The 21282-nt window shown below is 38.3% G+C and overlaps 2 protein-coding genes across 2 annotated transcripts; both read right to left on the reverse strand.

The window, feature by feature from the left end:
• Positions 1-400: 400 nt before the first annotated feature.
• Positions 401-7401, reverse strand: LOC133875594 (uncharacterized). The gene is made up of 4 exons (XM_062313769.1): positions 7146-7401; positions 6156-6394; positions 4547-4695; positions 401-824 (listed from the first exon to the last, which is right to left on the reverse strand). Exons 1-4 carry the CDS (start codon positions 7322-7324, stop codon positions 576-578), a joined length of 816 nt encoding a protein of 271 aa, XP_062169753.1. The 5' UTR covers positions 7325-7401; the 3' UTR covers positions 401-575.
• A 9865-nt stretch (positions 7402-17266) lies between these two features.
• LOC133875629 (probable calcium-binding protein CML47) lies at positions 17267-19159 on the reverse strand. The gene has a single exon (XM_062313825.1). The coding sequence runs from the start codon at positions 18957-18959 to the stop codon at positions 18306-18308; it is 654 nt and encodes a 217-aa protein (XP_062169809.1). The 5' UTR covers positions 18960-19159; the 3' UTR covers positions 17267-18305.
• Between the last annotated feature and the right edge of the window lie 2123 nt (positions 19160-21282).

The following is a 21282-nucleotide window of genomic DNA, read 5'->3' on the forward strand; positions in this document are numbered from 1 at the left end:
TTTGAATAAAACTTTGAAGGGTCTACCGTGGATGCTCTAAAAGTGGTTCTTCAAAATATATTAAGTAATAGTATAGTTGTTTTTCAAAATTTGAAAAAAATTTAAAAGGATCCACGTGGATGCTAAGTTCTTCATTTTTTTTTTTAAATAAAAAATAAGAAACTATACTTTTTTAAGCTCTATTTATTTATATTTTTAATAGATTTATTTTTGTTTATTAAAATCAACACGCGTCGCTATCTTATTAGTACTGACGTGGCACCTAACGAAACCTGTCAAAATTTTTAACGGAATTTGACTTTAGGGAGCAAATTGTAAATTAAGCCAACCACAAGAATCTATAAATTAATTTTGATATCAGATAGAGTAATTTATAATTTAGGCTAACCTCATGGACGAATGATGCAATTTTTCCTTCTCTTTATTCGTATAGCTAAATATTTTTGTTATTACACTTGAATGCATCTTGAATTGGAAAAAAAAGAAAGAAAAAAAAAAGAGAGCAGTACAATTGTTAACAAAACTCAGAGGTGACATTGCATCAAGACCTCTAGCATAATTAGCACTTGTTATTGCTATGAAAATGACTCAGCGAGAGAACCCTCAGATGAAGAAACAGCCAAAGCTGCTGCTGCCTCCAATTCTTGCAATGTCAATAGACTTGTTGAGTGACAAAATTTTGTATTTGAAGGAGTCTCAATGGCTTCTGACTCTGCTAGTCTAAGGGAAAACTCGGTTTTAGTTGCCTCTACAGTTTTGTCGATAAATATTGATCTTGGCATATAGTCCTTCATGCCGCATATAAATTCCAAATGGCCCCTTGCCTGAACAGAAAATAGATGGCATACTCATCAGTAGAGGTGGCTAATAATGGAAAAGGAAAAAAAAAAGAAATTGTAATCAAACATAAAACTATTTAACATAGAAAAAGCGTTTGGACAACGCTATCAGGCTAACCCATCATTTTTTTCTCTTGTTTAGCACAGAGTGGCTAAATTTGCTTAGTCGCCGGAAAAAAAAACCTAAATTTAGACCAGCCAAGATACTATCCTGCGCCACTTTTTGAAGAAATACTTGCTGCACTGCTTGTGACTAGGTTTATTCTGCCATTCTCACCATGCTGATAAGCTACTACACCTGGCCAATCACCTATAAATGATGCAACCTGAATCACACCAGTCTATGGAAGTCATTGCTTTCTTCCAAGATTCTCAATCCTCTCCCAGTTTCTTCATCTACCTTAATTAATCTCACATATATGAATGATTTCATATTCTACACAAATGGCCGATTGTGTTGAATAACTGTCAACTCAATTATTTGTTAAATTCACATATTCTGTCAAACAATTAATTAAGGATAAATTACACTTTGTCCTCATAAACTACAGTTCAGTGTTATTATCCCCACAAACTTCAACTCATTACAATTAGACCCTATTTCCAAGCTTCGATTTTAGATTATCCCCTCCATAAAAAAATAAGCGTAAATTTGGACAGAAAAATGTGGCACGTGTATGTCACCTGCATCAAGTTGTTAAATGACCCAACTACTTAGAGAGAGTTCTGGATGAGAAGTAGGGAATTCTGGTCATTGGATCACGTCATGGATTGATTTAAACACCAAATTAGATCCACCACAAAATCAAAATCTGGGAATGGTGGTAGAGGAGGAGGAGATGAAAGGAGTGGTGGTGGGGAGAGTGTTAAACAAAACCAATTACTGCCAATTATTTAAGAGCATCCTCATCAAGCTCTTCAAAGTTTTCTCCAAATTTAGCTCAAATAATGTACTTTTTTAATTTTATCCATTACTTTTAAAGTTACTCTTACATCAAACTCTCTAAATTTTTCTCTATTTTAATTATATATTCTTTTTTTATCAGTTTTGAGAATAACTACTTTACCTGTATCTCAAGAACTCAAAGTTTCTACAAACATCAACACAATACCGTAACACATACACAATCGGAAGAAAGAAGAACAAACAGAAAATCAGTTTCAAAGGGGGTTCGGCCAATCAGTGAATTTTACCCAATAATTTCACATCCAAAAACACCCAATCATTTATCAGAACCATCATCACCGAAGCAGGGGAAAAATTCAACAAATACCCATAACCCACCGAATGCCATTCAACCGGAAAATCAACCAACATCAAAGATAATTCCAACAAATCACAAATCAAAATAAACCTATAACAATTTGAACAAGAATTCATCAGAAATTACCTAGCGAATTTTTGTTCAAAGCTAGGGAAAAATCACGGGAAAATCGCACTCCTTGCTCACCTGAAATCGCCTCTGGAAGTCGCCGGATTTCCGGCCAGAATCGCCGGAAATCAGCTCCGGCCTACGATCCACCGGAAGCCGCGCCTCTGCTCTCCGGAAATCGGGTCTGGGTCGTTGGAGGGTCGGGTTTCTGCTGACGGGTTCCGGTTCTGGGTCCTCTCCTCCGTCGGTTTCTCGAGCAACGACCACCGGAAATCGGACCTCCGGTGGTCTTCTCCCGGTTTCACTCTCAGATCCGGTCTCTCCCTCTCACGATCTCTCTCTCTCTCTCAGTCGGCTTCTCTCTCTTCTCGGGTCTCTCGGTGTCTCTCAGAAAAGAGAGAAGAAAGAAAAACAGAAATCCTCAGAAAATGAAACGGAACAAGAAAAGGAAAGGAAAGAGGCGCTGAGGAAGAAAGGGGAGAAGCGGGAAAGAAAAAAAAAATTATTAAAAAACAAATGGCGTGAAGAAATCTGGAGCCAAATTTGGAGATGGATTCTGACATAACTTATTTTGGTGAAAGGATGAAGAGCTTGATGCAGAGGTGGTTTTCTGAAATTTCACCAAAATTTGGTTAAACCTTTGAAATGCCGAGTTTGATGAGGATGCTCTAACACTGGATGACCCATCCAACCACAAAATTAGAAGCACCGTTAAGGGCCTAAATGTAGCTAGGTTATGTAGTTGAACCTCTGTAGTAACAACGATTTCCAAGTTCGTTTCTTCTCTCAAATAAATAACTCATTTCCTTGCTGTTACGACTGGGTTAGACTACAAAGCATTAGACTGATTATGAGTGAGGATCGCTCTCTCCATATCCACCCAGCAAACCAAGCAATTTCAACCTCACATCATTGTTAAAACTCATTGGAATTCAAAGATGAGAGGATTCAAAACCTTTAAAACCTGAAGAACCATTGCTAGAACCTTCATACTCGCCATATTTTTCAACATTCCATGGGATATTACCACCCAAATAATGATCACCAAAGCCAAATCCATCAGGGCCCAACTCAAATCCCCTCATCTTAGTATCATCCCTCTGTTCATCACCGATATGCATTCCAGGAAAAAGCCTTTAGACAAACCCATGTCATCCACCAGCTTCCCATTGATGCCCAAATAATGGGTTCTGGGTGTTTGATGCTTATCCTCCTCAAATGGTGATGTGTGGAGATGGAGAGGGTGTTAAACAAACCATGAAAATTATAAGCTTCAAAACTTATCCAACTACAAAATCCCCAAACAAATGTATTTCTTATGCAAGAAAGCATCTGCCATGTATGAGGGACAAGACATAAAAGAGGTGTACGACAAGGTACAAATAGGTGGCGGTGGTGGCTATAGCGGTTGGGAGTTCTTAGAAGTGCGGTGAATTGATTTTGAATGCTTGGGGCTAATTAAAATTTAAAGAAGCATAGAAGGAGAAAGATAAGTAATCTATGCACGTGTTTGGGAGTTCCAAGTGTTTTTTTTTTTTTTTTGGTGGGGGGAACCCTGCTCTAGGGAAATTTTTATCATTTCAAAATCCATAGATGCACGTGCTACTCTTGTGAAGCATTTTCCGTTCAAATTAAGGCATGTTTGCTTACGGAAAGGGTAAACTGAAACCAAAATTTCGAAATAGGACCCAAGTTATAATCAATTAAAGTTCGTGGGAGTAAGTGACACATGGGTGGTAGATTGTGGGGGTAAAGTATTTTACACTAGATTGCATCACACACCGACTATTTACAAGGTGAAAATGCTTTTCCAGTTATCAGTTTCATTCTATACTTGTCCTATTAATTATTTCCCAATATTTACATACTTATCTGAACAACATTGAAGTTCAAGCAATTCTAATTTTGAATAATCTTAAGTCTCAAATTAATCAATGAAAAATTAGAGAACAAATCGTGAAAATCGTGAAAAGTTCCTCCATTTTTCCCTTTGTTATGCCTCCTCAAAATAGTGCTACATTAGTAGTCACTATATATACTATATATGCAAACAATATCCTCACCAGACAAGATAAATAGATAAAAACCTCTAATCAGATGTCAAAAGATCAAATAGAATCCAAACTACGTTTATCAACATCACGTGTTTTGCTTTTACCTGTTCTTTTGACTCATCACTGGCTATGTTTACTAGGGTTCTTTTTTCCAATGATGGTGTGACCATGTGTTATATTTAGAACAGATATAAATAAAAGATACTGACATGAGAACAAATGCAATAAAGAGAAATAAAAAGGATAAAATATATATAATTGGAGAAGTCATTAACATTACCAGTCGATATTCAGGAGCCCTCACAGGAAGTTTCAGGTAAGCCATGTTCCTGACCTCATAGTCCCATAAAAAAGATGTGTGGTGGATCCACCGGTGTTTAGTAATGGATTGAGCATTTCCACCAAACTTGCGGTTACCAAAAACATAATCTGAAATCAGATGAGAAAAAATTATACATTTACAGCTTCCTTACTCTTCCATATGAATTCCTTAGGTCATATATAAAACCTAAAGGAAAAATATGAAGTAAGCGTCATAGAGCAGTTTCATCAACAAGAATTATAAAATTGTGAACAAAAAAGAAAAAGAAAAGAAAAGAAAGAGATATCATGGATATCACTATAGTTAAGAAATCGGTATATACAATGTAGTTACTACATTTTAATCACACTATATTTGTTAAAATCAGCGAATAAAAGTTTTTTTTCTTTTGAAGTTAGAAGTATGGCATTTTAAATCCTGGACTCATGAAAATTATCGAGTGTGGCGATGCATCCAGTCCTTAAATCGTAGGACCTTAGAAAACTGGTGGATTGTCATATCCTTCAGATTCCCTCACAAGGTTCTAGAAAAAATTAGGTGAAATGCCTCACTAATCAAAATCTATTATGAACTGCAAATGATTTAAGAAGTATAAAGGAATGTCCTATTTCCACACCCATGTTGCCCATTCAAATATGCATTTTAACATATCTAGGAAGAATTAACACTGGAAATTTTGACTTTTACTCATTACACCTATTTTATCCAATTGCTCAGATTTCAAATTGACATAAGAAGGTATCACAGCAGCAGGTGGATTAGTGGTAAATGCACTCATTTTCCTAGCCACTCAATTCTGGGTTCAAATCCCGCTACACATATATTATAATGAGGTGGTACCTAACACTATAGGGACCATAAATGCCTTGCTTATGGATCATTGGGAAGTACATTAACATGTCCTTTTCAGGGATGCCTTCTTGCAGCCCCAGGTAGGGGGTGTCACCATCACCTCCTATGCTATTTCTTGCATTAGAAAATAATATTAGTAATAATAATTCAAGTAACAAAGTTCATTGTGAGATTCTGAACTTGAGCCCCATTCAAGGCAAGTGTTGTTTCGTCTTATAAGTAGGAAGTTATCTTAAATATAACTTTGACATATGCACACATGTGCACACACAAACACATTACATCCACATCCACCTTAAAACACAGATATATTAGTTATTCATATTACTAGCCCGTTTCAAAATGGGATTGGGATATTCATACACTGTCAAGGACTACTTGCGGAATAATTGGGATAAGTGTCATGGTAGTCAGCATAACAACAATTTCTTTGGTATCTGACACCATACCAAAGAAAACCCTTAAGTCAGAACATTCTGGCTACTATTGTCCATGACCTAAAAAGGTATATAAGCTAGACCCTCTATGAATAAACAGTAGTCCATATCCATGAAAAGAAGCTTAAATCAATTGCAATTCAAAACATCATAAAGAAGCTTAAATCAATTGCAGTTCCATATCTATAAGATCATCAGAATCAAAGAAGAATAAAATTTGAAAATATCCAATTGAAACATCATACACTATTGCTAAGTGAAGGTTTCAATGCAAGTACCATTTTCACGAAGGTGGAAATCCCCAGTTCCTTGGAAAACTTTGTTGTACAAAAGGCTGCTCCAACACATAATAGGTTTAGGATATGGTTGTAAGCCAGCAACAGCATCTTTGTTGCATATGAAAGTGACAAATACTGTGCCGGGATCAACAACTACAGTACCTCCACCGGTAAACCTTCTAATGACTGGAATCTGATCACATAACACAGATTCAATTTCGAGAAGTTCTGCAGGCTTCCTAAGAAAAATATTCATGGAATCCTCTATGAGTCAGTCATGTCCAATGTAAAAGAACATATTGAACCACAACCCCAAGAGAAGAACATGCCCATGGAACTTTGGGAGTGCAGACACACTATATAACAAGAAAATGGTCCTCACATGCACGACAAAATTAGAAAAATGTGACAATTGAAGTTAATCATATAATTATTTTTTTTTTGATAAGTAAAGTTAATCATATAATTCAAAGGCATATAAAGATTGAATGCACCCTGATCAAGCAATCATTAACATGCTGAGCAGTAATATTTCTTTCTAGCTAGTCATTCAAAAACCCAATGGGTCAGGTCAGCTCTTTCAAATTTTTGTCGTTCACCTGTTCTGATGTATCTAAGATCAAACACTCCATAACCTCCTCGTTTATCATATTCTTATCCACTTTATTCACTACTTGTGCCTACGTATCAGAGTCGCTATGCCAACTCACAAAGGTAGGTTTGTGATTTGTGAACCCAATTCTAAAACTTTCCAAGCAAAGTGAACAAACATAGAGTTCAAACATCGTTGAACTTGAATTAGTCCATTTGGGTTTCTGCAACAACAATTCAGTCCACCTAATTCCTTAATTTTTATTTCAATATATGGTCTTTCAGCTAATAACTTATATCAAATTACTCGACTTTGACAATTTAACAAGCAGAAAAATACATAGAAATAAAATCCCATTTGAAAGTGACTAAAAAAGTATGTGATGTTTCTTTATTTACCCTGAGACGCCCATGACAATAGCGGGTTGATCGGTTCCATCGTTCATGATGCACCAATTCTCCGACGACGTGCGGAGCAGCCGCTCCTCCAAATGCAATTGCTGCAGGATAGGCAGTCCTTTGAACTTGACAAGATTCATCAGAGGAAGCCCGAGTTTATGGGCCGGAGGCACAGCCATGGCGAAGCCAGTATCAGGCCAGACCCTTCTAGTTCTTGCAAAATGAGTAGACTGCCAACTGCCAAGTATATGAGGGCGACAGTTTGAGCCCGAAACTTACCCTAATTCGCAAATCGCACCGATTTTTTTCGAAGATTTATTTTATGCTCAATATTTTATTTTATTTAATAGTGTATATAATATATTGATTAAATGACCACATTTATACTATTAAATATGTCAAATTAATTTGAACCATAAAATATTAGATAAATACACACTCAAATACAATCTAATAATACTGTGTTTTGATTTTTTTTTTTTTCTTTTTTCTTCTTTTTTTTCATTGAATTATTTGGTGACCAAACAGAAAATTGGGGTTTTCCCCATTGAAATTTATGATTAAATTGGTGCTTCACTGCTACATGATTCTCTGGTACTCTGTGATTACATGGGCTAAGCTCTAATTAGTGTGATTCTCACATGATTATTGATCTAAATTCACATAATTCTAGCAAAACTGATTTTTTCTTCTTCCTTTTTTTAATGGATTAATCCAATTTTCGAATGTCATATTGTTGTTAGTTGTTGGGGATAAATCCCACTCAACCCGATCCAAAGAGGAGATTCAAAAGTCAAATAAGGTCCAAACAGATAAGAATAATGATCAGATAAGAATAATGATCATATTAGAAGTCTAAGAAGATATCAGATTGGAAGTCTAAGAAGATATCCAATTAGAAGTCTAGTAAAGGATTAAAGTCCAATTAGAACTCTGACAGAAGTTCTAGATCAACAAGGAGCAGGAGTCCTAATCTAGGTTTGACTCTACCTCTATGCCTATAAATAGGCTCATACCCCAGGTATAAACTAAGATTCAATTTTATGCATAGAGCATTATTTTCTCACGGAAGCTAACTTAGGCATCGGAGCGGGACCCCCGGAAGGGTCCCTAGGTTTTGTTATTTTGCAGAGTTATTGAGAAGCGTGAAGAACATCAAAGGAACGTGCAGATTCACACCATACCGAAAACTGTACCAACAGTTTGGCGCCGTCTGTGGGAAACGATTATTCGTTCCTCATAAAAGAAAAAGAAGATCCAGCATGGTGATGAACACACGTTCCGAAAGCCAGACCAATCGACAGCCCGTGGCCCCACAGGAGCCGGTTATTCAGAATAATTTGCAGCCTCCACCGAACCCTCCCCCGGGGGGTGGAGATCAAGATCGCATAGCAGCGTTGGAAGCCCAGATTGAATCCTTAACACAGCGGAATGCCGAGTTGCTGCGAAGGAGGCCGGAACAGCCTAATCCCGAGATGAACAGGGATGAGCGTGAGGAAGAAGATCACAACAGCAACATTAATCCTCGGAGGGAGGATGACCACCAAGGAGATCTGAGCAGAGTTATTGCCGAGCTGGAGAGAAGGTGCACGTACATGGAGATGGAAAGAAAGGACAAAAGCAGATCCGTAATGGTGGACAAGCTCCTAATGGGTACAGACTCACCCTTCACCAGACGGGTGGCAGACTATCAGCTTCCCGATAAGTTTAAGGTACCCCAAATTCTAAGTTATGCAGGAGACAGAGATCCCTTGGATCACCTAGAGAATTTCAAAGCTCATCTAGACCTTCACGGGACACCCGATGAAGTAGCATGTCGGGCCTTCCCTCTTACTCTTTCGGGGAATGCCCGAGACTGGTTCAGGAAGCTGCCCCCGAATTCCGTTGATCAGTTCAAGGAATTGTCCAAGATATTCCTAACGGAGTTCTTGGCTTTCCGGACAAGGAAGAAGCCTTCGAGATATTTGCTATCATTGCACCAGCAGGGCAACGAGAGTCTTAAGGAGTTTATGGCTCGGTTCAACCGAGAGAAGGCTACGGTCGAAGATCCGACCGAGGATATGATCTTTGCTGCCATTTATCAGGGAATTTCACCCGAGGAGCCTTTGATGAAAAAGTTGATTCGGAAGCAACCGAGTACCTTGCAGGGCCTCATGGATAAGGTAGAAGAATTCATTAATCAGGAAGAGACGCTGAAGTCTATGGCCAGTTCTAGACTACCCCAAGAGACAGCCCCAGAAAAGAAAAGGAAAGAATTCAGGAAAGCTGATCGGGAAGAGCAGAGGCAGGTAAAGAAGTTCAAAGATTACAACTTTACACCTCTCAATGCCGAGATATCAGAAGTCCTCATGGAGATCAAGAGAGATCCGGCGTTTCGGGAACCGCAAAAGATACCAGGTAATCCTCCTTATAGGAATGCAGGGAAGTATTGTGATTTCCATAAACAAGCAGGTCATTACACCAAGGGGTGCGTAACCCTAAGGTTGTTAATAGAAGAATTCATAAAGAATGGCAAGCTAGTTCGGTTCTTGGGAGAGCGACGGAACCATCCAGGAAATAACAGGCCTCGGAATCATCAAGACTATCAGCCCCGAGATCAACAGCCACGGGATTACTATCCCCGAGACCGTCCTCAGCTAGACGAGAGGCATCAAGAGAATGCTCCCCGAGATGACATAGAGAGAAGAGAGACCGAAGAAGCAGAAGCCCACAGCATAGAGAGCCGAGGCAACAGCAGTATCTGCCCATGATCCCATAAAAAGGACTCTCGGGAATTTCAGGCTTGCTTTTATTTTTTAGTATTTATATTTGCAAAGAACTAGACTTTTATTTTTAATTCAGACTAGACAGAAAATTCCCCAGATTTTGGGAATAAGTATTTTCAGAATAAATGAATAAAGCTGACTTAAGCATCGGAGTGTTCCCGGTCTAGGGACCGGGAACCCGTTGATGTCGCTTCTTTTGCAGGCAAAAACTCTCGGATCAGTCCTAGCCGAGAGTCTCGGATCAGTCCTAGCCGAGTGCAAGAAGAAATCTCTCGGATCAGTCCTAGCCGAGAGTCTCGGATCAGTCCTAGCCGAGTATAAGAAGAAACTTCTCGGACCAGTCCTAGCCGAGAAGGAGGCTCTCGGATCAGTCCTAGCCGAGAGCAAGAAAAAACTTCTCGGATCAGTCCTAGCCGAGAAGGAGCCTCTCGGATCAGTCCTAGCCGAGAGCAAGAAGAAACTTCTCGGACCAGTCCTAGCCGAGAAGGACCCTCTCGGATGAGAGCAAGAAAAAAACTTCTCGGATCAGTCCTAGCCGAGAAGGAGCCTCTCGGATCAGTCCTAGCTGAGAGCAAAAAAAAAAAAAAAAAAACTTATCGGATCAGTCCTAGCCGAGAAGGAGCCTCTCGGATCAGTCTTAGCCGAGAGCAAGAAGAAACTTCTCGGATCAGTCCTAGCCGAGAGCAAGAAGAAACTTCTCGGATCAGTCCTAGCCGAGAAGGAGCCTCTCGGATCAATCCTAGCCGAGAGCAAGAAGAAAAACTCTCGGATCAGTCCTAGCCGAGAGTCTCGGATCAGTCCTAGCCGAGACCAAGAAGAAAACTCTCGGATCAGTCCTAGCCGAGAGTCCCAGATCAGTCCTAGCCGAGAGCAAGAAAAAACTTCTCGGATCAGTCCTAGCCGAGAAGGAGCCTCTCGGATCAGTCCTAGCCGAGAGAAAGAAGAAAACTCTCGGATCAGTCCTAGCCGAGAGCAAGAAGAAAGGGGGGTCGGATTTAACCCTCGGTTTTTGCAGGTTTTTCAGGATTTAGCCATTCCAAGAGACAGGGAGAAAACCCTAAGGAAAACACAAGAAAGTAATGGGGGGTAAGATTTAACCCTCAGGTTTTGCAGGTTAGCAGGTTTTTAGAAGGAGACAAAGATCGGGTTTCCTTAGACATGGAATTCTCATTATTCAAGCAAGCTTCGAATAAGGGAATTGGGGGGTAACTGTTGGGGATAAATCCCACTCAACCCGATCCAAAGAGGAGATTCAAAAGTCAAATAAGGTCCAAACAGATAAGAATAATGATCATATCAGAAGTCTAAGAAGATATCAGATTGGAAGTCTAAGAAGATATCCAATTAGAAGTCTAGTAAAGGATTAAAGTCCAATTAGAACTCTGACAGCAGTTCTAGATCAACAAGGAGCAGGAGTCCTAATCCAGGTTTGACTCTACCTCTATGCCTATAAATAGGCTCATACCCCAGGTATAAACTAAGGCTCAATTTTATGCATAGAGCATTATTTTCTCACAGAAGCTAACTTAGGCATCGGAGCGGGACCCCCGGAAGGGTCCCTAGGTTTTGTTATTTTGCAGAGTTATTGAGAAGCGTGAAGAACATCAAAGGAACGTGCAGATTCACACCATACCGAAAACTGTACCAACATTAGTTTTCATATTTTGCTCCACAAATATGGAAGTGAATCGGAAAAATGTCAATATTGTTCTTCCTTTTTTTTTTTTTTTTTTTTTTTTTTTGTGGGGGAGGGGGGGTGGGGAGGGGGGGGGGGGGGGTGGTTCACTCATATGTGTTTTGCTTGGATTTGTTGGTAGGAGACTGAAAAAGCTAGTAAATCAAGGAAGGTTGTGGGTGGTGTTGGGTTTTGGTGCAGAGAGTGTTCTGGAGAGACATGGTGGGACCAGCAAGGCCTCAATTCATTCTCTTCGAATCCTCCATAGTCCAACTCAGCTTCGGCCTTGGCGGTTGGGGTGCCACTCTCGCTGACATCTACGCTCGCAAAGTACACTCTTTTTGTTTTGTGTGTGGGCATGGTTTGATTACGTGCTGGTTTATTAGCCCTGTGACGCAGCGTAGCTCCAAAAACAACAGAACTGGAACTTATTTGATTTAAACTGATCAAACAGAGAGATTGATAAACCAAGAAGAATAATAATTAGATAAAATCAATCACAATAGAATCACAATGGAGTCACACCATTGTTTTGAGAAGTCTCATCTCCAGGGCTGTAAAAACAATACTTTTATTCAACTACTGATTCTCGTCCAAAGAGTACTTCAAATAGGAATCAGTAAACCCTAAACAACTTGCCAACCGACTTGCTTATTTGGGCAACAATCCTATTATGGAAAAACATCACAAAGATTCTGAAATATCAAAGCATGAATCAAACTAATAAGGCTGGAAAATAAAAATAACTAATATTATAATATTCTTCATAAGTCGGTGTTGTTGGCCCCTCCATCACCCTGTGAATAACAATATGTTTAATTTTGAATTACGGATAACATGCCCCTTAATGTTGTGAACTTAGTTGCTCCATTTTGAAGCTCATCTTTTCCTGTATATTGGTAATAAAGAAACCCATTTTGGTCGAGGAACGGCTATGAGGAGTAGAGGACATTGATTTTAGTTTTGTTAAGAATTTGGGTTTGGTGGGTGTTTGGTAATTTTTTTTTTTTTTTTTTTTTTTTCGAACTTTTGGCCAAAAGGGGTTCGTGTAATTTGAGTACTTGTGTTTGGATAGGGCTCATTCCAGTCGAATTTGATGCAAGAAGTCATATTTTTGGCTGTTTCTTTCATGCTTTGCACTTTACATATTTTTCTCTCATACATAGGCCTGAATTTTTGCAAATTTAAGTTGTACTCCAATGCCTAATGTTTCTTAGATCTGGATTTGTCGCTTTCCTAATGACAGATTCTGATACTTATGTAGTTATTGAGGAGATGCAATCATGATATATGGTGTTGGTGTTTATCTTTGTTGTTTGGATGAGCTAGTTTGTGTTCATCTTGGTTTATTCACTCTCTTTTTGCTCAATTGTGCTTGCATTTTTTTATTTTTTTTTCATAAAGCAATGTTATACCTTGACAAGCCTTTATTTGATTTTCTATATTCTTGATGGACTATAAGGCTGCATTTGGGATTAATGCCAAATTCTATGTTTTCCTTTGGGTTAAGGAATTTAACAATTCATCGCAAGCACTAGGCCCACTACATTTTCCTTGGGATGTAAATGAACACTATCACAGGCAACTTAATTGAAGATCAAAAGAACGTCTACATTTGCCTCATGATGAAGATGAAACTTCCCAAGGGAAGATGAACCAAAGCAAAAAATTAATCGAAGATCAAAGCAACGTTGCAATGCATTTTGTTGTGTTTCGGCATTGTTTTGTGCTCTCTTTTTTTTTCTTGTAATTTCTCTTTTGTAATATTTTACCTCCTTGCGAATGCAGCTTTGTCATTGTTAATTTATTTCTCTTTGTAGTAAATTTTACTTTGAACATCAAACTCCATTTTCATTGAGGACTGTATAGACCACCCCAGGATATAGACATGTTTTAGGTTGTATTGACCTGATTACTTGAGATTGGATATGCAAGAATGAGATGCTTGGTAAATCTTTATTCTTCTATCGATCCTTAAGGTTTGAGTTTTATGCAAGTCTAAACAGCAACTTATTATGGTACCAATGGATGTGCGGTAATAAAATCTAGTGATATTTATTTTGTTCTCCCTCTTTTCGCCAATAAAGTTGTAAAAAATTGTAATTAGTGGAATTTCAATTCCTAATGTGATAGATCATCATTTGTTCTGAAAACATAAAATGATACCTATAAAATATTAAATTTAATACATAATCATTATTCTAATAATATTGATCCCGTAGAAAACATATGGGTAAGTAAAATTACATGCTAACTCAATTCTTGGAGCCTACAAGTTTGCAGCAAGAGGCCATATTGTCTTTACTCTTTGTTCATTGGAGACTGCAAAATCAACCTCAAAACCACATTTACCTTCAGCTATCTCTGTTAATTATGAGATGGAATTTCATTTGCAATACCAAATGTTTATGGTATACTCCACGTTTTTCTTGAACAGCCTCATCAACCAAAGATTACCATGCTAAATCATAAATTTCACCACCAAATCATGAGGAACAAGGAGCATCATAACTTCTTTTTTTTTTTTTGATAATGAAAATCATAACTAATTTAACATATTAGTTTATTACAACAAACAAGGATAAGCAATAGTAGTTGATAAAAAAAAATAATATTAACAATACTGACCAATTTCCTAAAATTGTTCCTAAAATTCTACAATAACTAATCTATCTCCAGCATGACTTAGAGTTAGAGCACCCAAAAATTCTTGTGTAGAATTCAACCATATTTGTTGCATTCTCTTCCCACCATTTTGGTTTGTCAGTTTCAGCCACAGCCCGACAGCTGCTTGAACCTGTGTCAATATATATATATAGTTCTACGGTAGGAAATCTAACAAATATTTAAACTTCAAAATAATGTCAAAGGAATCGTGAATTTTTTTCTGCCCTGCTTATACTTCATGCCAAACTTGAGTAATTCACAAACTGGCAGATACCAAAGGATCTAGTAAAAAAAGGGAAGCAAACATGCTTGTAATAGGGTTTATAAATTGAAAAAATATGGAGTTTTAAATGTGATAGAAGCAAAGAGAAATTAGAAGCGGATGCAATTGAAAATGTATGTGAATGCGAGGCCTACAGTTCATTCCATCATGAAGATCTGTCACAATTAACTAGTTTGTGGGCTAATGACCTAAATCTATCAACGTGGCCTTCAATCATCACTACACAAACACACACAATCACTTATTTTAGGCTATATATAACATGCTAATCGTCTTAACCGAGTAGAGCTCATGCCTAGTAATTCAAAGCCATTCCGAACATATCAAGAGCACTCTTCATCCAAAGAAAAGGTAAAGCAAAGGGTACAAAGCTAACAAAAACAAAAAACACAGAAAAATACACAAAGTCCATACAGAGATGTCTTCACTAATGTTAGAGAACTCTTCGTTTGCTTTCTTTGTAGTCCTTGTGCCTGAAACAAATAACTTCAGACAAAAAAAAAAATCTTTGCTGTCTGATAAGAAAACCGCAAAAAAAAAAAAAAAAAAAAAGACCCCAAAAAGAAAAGACCTTTTTTTTTTTTTTCAATCGATTTTTGTCATTTGAATCGCATGGTTCCTAAAAACGCTCTGTCCCGAGTCTAAGAGCGCATGCATGCAAACAATAGATAGATAATAGCCACCCCCACCAACCCCTGCCCCTGCTAAAATGGGCTAATGGGAGGGGAGGTGGGTGACCTGACCCAAGTCACCTACTACTAGTTAATGAGTAATTTGATCAATTTTAAAAGATTTGATAAAAAGCTGAACCTCGTATATCTGTATAGTATATATATTTTTTTTTCCACTAATAAATAAAACTAAAAACAGAGAGGCTTGCTTATTGATCAGAATAAATAAGCCAGAAGCTTCTTTTAAATCTCTCTCATGCATGCCGGGTGCCGGGTTCAACTGGCTTATCTTATTTATTTGGCGTGATTACTTGCTTTTTTTCCTTGACAGTGAGCGAATATATTAAAAGAAAACACATATATAAATTATAAAAGAAAACAAGTCACTATAAATTATTCATAAAAATAAAAAAATAAAAAAAATAAAAAATAAAATAAAATAAAAAATAAAATTAAGTTTTTGTGCTACTGCACTACTTGCTTCACTTCCAGTATTTCTCTTTCTCTTATAATTCTCTTTCTCTTATATGTTTTGCTGAGTTTTGTTCCATGGTGTGCATATATATGTTTTACCATTTTGTTTACTTTTAGTCTGAGATTCAGCATTTTTTTTTTTTTTTTTGTATTGTTGAAATGGGTTTGTTGCGAAATTTTCTAATAAATCAATGTGTATGTAAGAACAGATTTTTTTATTTCTATTTTTTTTTTTTTTCTAATTGATTGAAAAAAGAGTTATAGGAGAGGATCCTTTCCATTCCTCGTCAAGAGGAAATTGATGATTCTAAAAATGAAAAGTAAAATGCTCTACTTCCCAAATTTTTATTCTCAAATGATGTGTCATCATCCCATGAGATAATCCCAAAATGATAGATCACATAAGATTGTGATACATCGTTTGGAAACCAAATTTTAGAAAAATATTTTGGGATGTGTAGCTAGGAGTGAGCAAAAACCCGTGGACCTGCCCCAATCTGCATCCCCCGCCCCGCCTCGCCCCTAAAAACACTAATTTTAGTTTTTTTTATGGGTACGGGTTGGATTTTAACCAACCCGTGCAGGGCGGGGTGCAGGTTTAAGTTATTTTTTTCCCTGGATCCCTGCCCCACCTAGCCCAACCCAACCCCGCGTGAATAACAAAAAAAAAAATTAAAAATCCTTAACTCTAATATACTTAACCTCCTGCGGCCCTCCCTCCCCCCTCATTTTTCTTTTCTTTTCTTTTCTTCGTCTTCTAGAGACTTCTTCAATTTTCTCCAAACTTGTGCTCCTAGCAAGGGTCTGGTCTTCAGAGGTGATAGAGAACTGTTGATTTCTTAGCAGCTTCTCCATCCATTTCTGTGTTTGTCTAAGGATGGCCTTAGAATGTAACAGCAAGATACACCACTGGACACCACTATTCGAAATCCATGGAGGAAGAAGTCTACGCTCTAGGGTTGCTTTTAAGGCAAGTCTGTGAAGTAGGGAGTCCATTCTCATGTTTAGTTTAGTGTTTGATTGCTGCGAAAATCGTTGATTTGTTTCATTGTTTGTGATTTATCTATGATTTGTTTGGTTCTTGAGAAAATTTGCATTTGGTTTCTCATTCTCATGTTTCTAGATCTAGGCCTTCTTTGGAACCCACCACGCCCCGCATCACCTAGCACCGCACGAATTCTCCCTTTTTCGTGCAGTTCGCAGGTACACCCCACGCAGGGGTGCGGGACGGGGTCAAAAAAGGAGGAAAATCGCCACCCCCCCTCCCCCCGCCGGGGCCCCATGCTTATCCCTATGTGTAGCACCTCTTAAATGAAAATGGGTTGGGCTCTTTAACAACAAACCTAAAATAAATTAAAACAATGCAGAAATAACTACAAATAGTAGGAAATATATCAAACAAGTGACTCGGTCTTCTCAAAGGGCCACACAAGGCGATTACAGAAGTAAAAAGAACATAAATTAAGACAAACCTATCTGAACTCCCACTTGGAACCAGCAACAACCACCGAAATGAGGATGAAGCTAAAAATGCACTGTCATAGTCCACATCAGGGACTACAGAAAAGAGATGAACCGGCCCAAATTTTAGTTACGAAAGTCTCCACAATAAGAACAAAACAATTAAAAATTGTGAGACAGTAACCCACAAAACAAACATGCATCAGATTACAATAGTAGTTTCAAAAAAAAGAAAACAAAAAAATACAATAAAAATTAAAAAAAAGCAATAAAAATGTCCATAAAGCAACAACTTAAACAGAGAACGAGGCAGAGGAAAACTAGCCTAGGAGCTTCTGGCAGCAGCTCGGAGAACACCCGACGACGCGTGTAATTCACGCGCTTAAGCGTAGGATCGACGAACAAGCGTGTGGTGCCTGGACCAAGACGATGGACACATCAGTGGAAAGTTGGGAGGCTGAAGAAGATGGTGGTGTGACGCGTCTGAGCAAAAGATGAACGGATGGTAACAGATTTGACTTCGAGAGTACCAAATTTGAGAATCACTGTAGATCCATGAACGACATGTATTTTGGAGGAGGAAACCGGCCCAAGGGTGGTGACCAGACAGAGTGAAATGGTCGGGGAAGGAAGAACAAAGGCATCGCTACTCATGGTTGAAAAAGAAGGCAAAAGAAGAAGACCGGTTACGAAGAGGAGATGGGAAACGACTGCTCTAAGCAAAGAGAAAATGGGGAGAAGGGAGAAAGCAAGGTCTCTCCCTTCTCCCCCGGTAAGAACCGCACAGAGGTGGAAAGAAACCCTCACAGAGGAGGTGGTTACATGCATAAGAATAAAAAACTTCTCTCAGGAGAGAGAAGAGAGTGTCGACTATGATTAAGACATGTAAGAAGAGAAATTATTTTCAGAACAATTGTCCAAATGAAATTAGGCTAGATTTTTGTTTTCAGAAACTGATTTAGGAAAGAGTTTACCAAACGCTTCTTTAGCCCAAAAAAAAAAAAAAAAAAAAAAACAGAAAATTGATTTTTTTTTTTTTGTAATTATTTTTGTTCTCGAAAACAGTTCTCATAAACAAATACAACACAACAAGACGGGTAGTTTGGGCTGCATGAGGACTGAGGAGAGAAAGAAACTGAAAAAAATAAAAATAAAAATAAGAATTCAGCAGAAGCTGTGCTCCACAAGTTGAACAAATTCTTTGAAATCTATCCGTCCATCTCCATTGTCATCAAAGACTTTGATCATCCTTTGGCATTCCACTACTTCCAAAGGACGTTCCATGAGGCCCAATGAGCATAGCACTTTTCCCAACTCCCCTGCATCGATGAACCCATCTCTGTTCTGATCGAACATTTCAAAAGCTTCTTCCAGTTCTTCTGGGCTTGGCTGATCCTCCTCGAACAGGCTTGCAATCTCATGAGTCTCTTCATAGTTTTCATCATCTGGGTCACATAGTTTCTCCATTACCGTTTTCACTTCTCCCACAGAAAGCTTGTAATCGTCTACATTTTCACAAAGAAGCAGCTTCTGGGTTGAGTATGCAGCAGCATCTTTCCGCACCATTTTCTCTTCTTCTCTCTTCTTATCATCCACATTTTCATCACTACAATTACAAAGTTTCTGGCATGGAGCTTCTCGATACGTGGCCCAAATCTTCCATGCATGGTGAAGAAGGCATATGAACATGTGAAGTATACACCGAAAACTTGAGTAAAAGTCTCTGAGTACAATGGCCCAGTTAAGTATGTTAAGAAATAAGAGAATGCCAGCAAGTGTAATGGTTCTGGCAGATTTATCTTCCCCTGTTTTCTCCATTTTAGATGGGGGTTATTGAGACGGTATTTGATGATCAAGGAGATCCCAAAACACACGAGAAACAATTCAATCAACTCTTGGTTTCAGAACTCTTTTTGGTATAGATCGAGCTATACTAACACGACTATCTGTCCTTTCTTTTTCCTCTGTTTCGTCTAAATAAGGTGCTATAAAGCCTTTTGGAAAGGTTGGCGAAATTTAGTGTGAGTTTCCACAGAATAATTTGGGACGAAACTTAATGCCAACGCCCCCACAGTTTCCTAGTAATGTTGCTGTTTACAATTATTTATTAAATGTGTGAAAAGTATTAAATTATCGGGATAATTGCATCGTTGGTCCCTGTGATATACCATAATTATTTTTCACTCCCTATGGTTTAAAAAGTTCATGGAAGGTCCTCGTGATATGCAATAATTACAAATCGATCACTGGCGTCAAATTCTGTTAAAATTTTTAACAGATTCCGTCAAATGTCACGTCAGCGCCACGTGTCGCCAATAAGATGGCGACACGTGTCTACCGTAATAAAAAAATTCAAAAAAAAAAAAAAGCTGAAGGGTTGGCCCAGCCACCCCTTTGGGGGTGGCCTGGCCGCCCCCAGCCACCCCCAAGGCCCAGGGGGTGGCCGCGCGCCACCCCAAGCGGCCTCTGGGGGTGGCCATCGGGCCACCCCTAGAAGATCTAGGAGTGGCCGCGTGCCACCCCCGGCGGCCTCTGGGGGTGGCGCGCGGCCACCCCCATGGGCTGGAGGGGTGGCCAGGCCACCCCCTTTCCCCATTTTTGTTTTTTTTGTTTTTTTTTTTTTTAAAAAAAAAAAAAATAAGTATTTTTTATTTATTTTTTAATAAATTAGCGCCACGTGTCACCAATAAGATGACGACATGTGGCGCTGACGTTGTATTTGACGGAATTTGTTAAAAATTTTAACAGAATTTGACGCCAGTGATCGATTTGTAATTATTGCATATCAGAAGGACCTCCCATGAACTTTTTAAACCATAGGGAGTGAAAAATAATTATGGTATACCACAGGGACCAACGGTGTAATTATCCCTAAATTATCAACTATTTCAAAAGCTTAATCTTACAAAAAAAAAATTATATAACTGCCATATCAGCATTGTGAGATCATTGACAAAAACAATGTTCGAACTCAGTATTAAATTACCACTTGTTCCAAAGGTCTTGAGTTCGAACTTTGACTCTGTCATTTACTTTTCATTTCAATTAAATATTTTACATGTCGAGCGTAAGGAGAAGTGTTAAAGTATTGATAAAGTGATTAAATTTACTTCTTCCTATAAGCTTAAGCTGGTAATTTAATACTCGATCAGTACATTTGCTCTAATACCATGTTAAATTATACGTTATTCCAAAAGTTTGAATTTATAAAAAATGATTGACTTAATCTAACAATCACCCCTTATCCAAAAAAAAAATATAGCATAGTTAACTCGTGAAAACTCATTTCACACCAAAGTCATCTGTACAAATTAAATTCTCCGATCAAACCAAGTACAAGTGCTCCAACAAGATACAACCAAACTGCAGAATCAGCTTCTTCAACCAAAACACTCATTTCACGCTAGGTAGGTATTCTTTAAAAAAAGTTGCATTATTGCTCGTTTAGAAAATTAAGTGAATAAGGTAGGTAGCTAGTCATGGCAACTTCCAGGTTATGCCAAAGGAAAAATGCTGCACGACTTTTGACTAACGTACAAAAGTAGGGTTCGTGAAGTCGTTGGAAACTTAATTGGGAGCGTGGAATTAATCGTGGATCGATCGATCGATCAATGGTGAAATTGCAGAGAAATTTCGGATTGGGTGTGGATGCATGAATGTAGAGGGAAAACTTGTGCTCTACGGTAAAGCAACAGGATAATGATCCTTTAAACGGTTTTCAAACGTGATACAAGCTTATCCAAACGTCTTCACGTAAGCAACCCCAGCATAAATAAATTGTGATTCACGTAATAAAGCAGCCCCACCATAATAATAATAATAATAATAAAAGTGACTAAGGAAATGTTTGGGTAATTCATTTATTTTTATTATATTTTTAAAGTGTCGGTTACCATCTAACCGGCCAGCATCATGTTTTTTTTTTTTTTCCGCACAAGGCACGGGAGAGTCTGAGTTTCCCAGAATACGACACAGTATATATTTAAATTCACAATCACAGACCTGACCTGACCTGCTGGCTGCTACAGGCAAGATGTGCTATTCAATTGGGGTTTATTGTTATAATAATACGCCCATTCTGACGTGACATCTTTTGAACCCATATCACCCAACATATACTCTGCCATTCAAATTATTTATT

The sequence above is a fragment of the Alnus glutinosa genome, chromosome 8 (genome assembly GCF_958979055.1).
Source record: "Alnus glutinosa chromosome 8, dhAlnGlut1.1, whole genome shotgun sequence".
Classification (NCBI taxonomy): domain Eukaryota; kingdom Viridiplantae; phylum Streptophyta; class Magnoliopsida; order Fagales; family Betulaceae; genus Alnus; species Alnus glutinosa.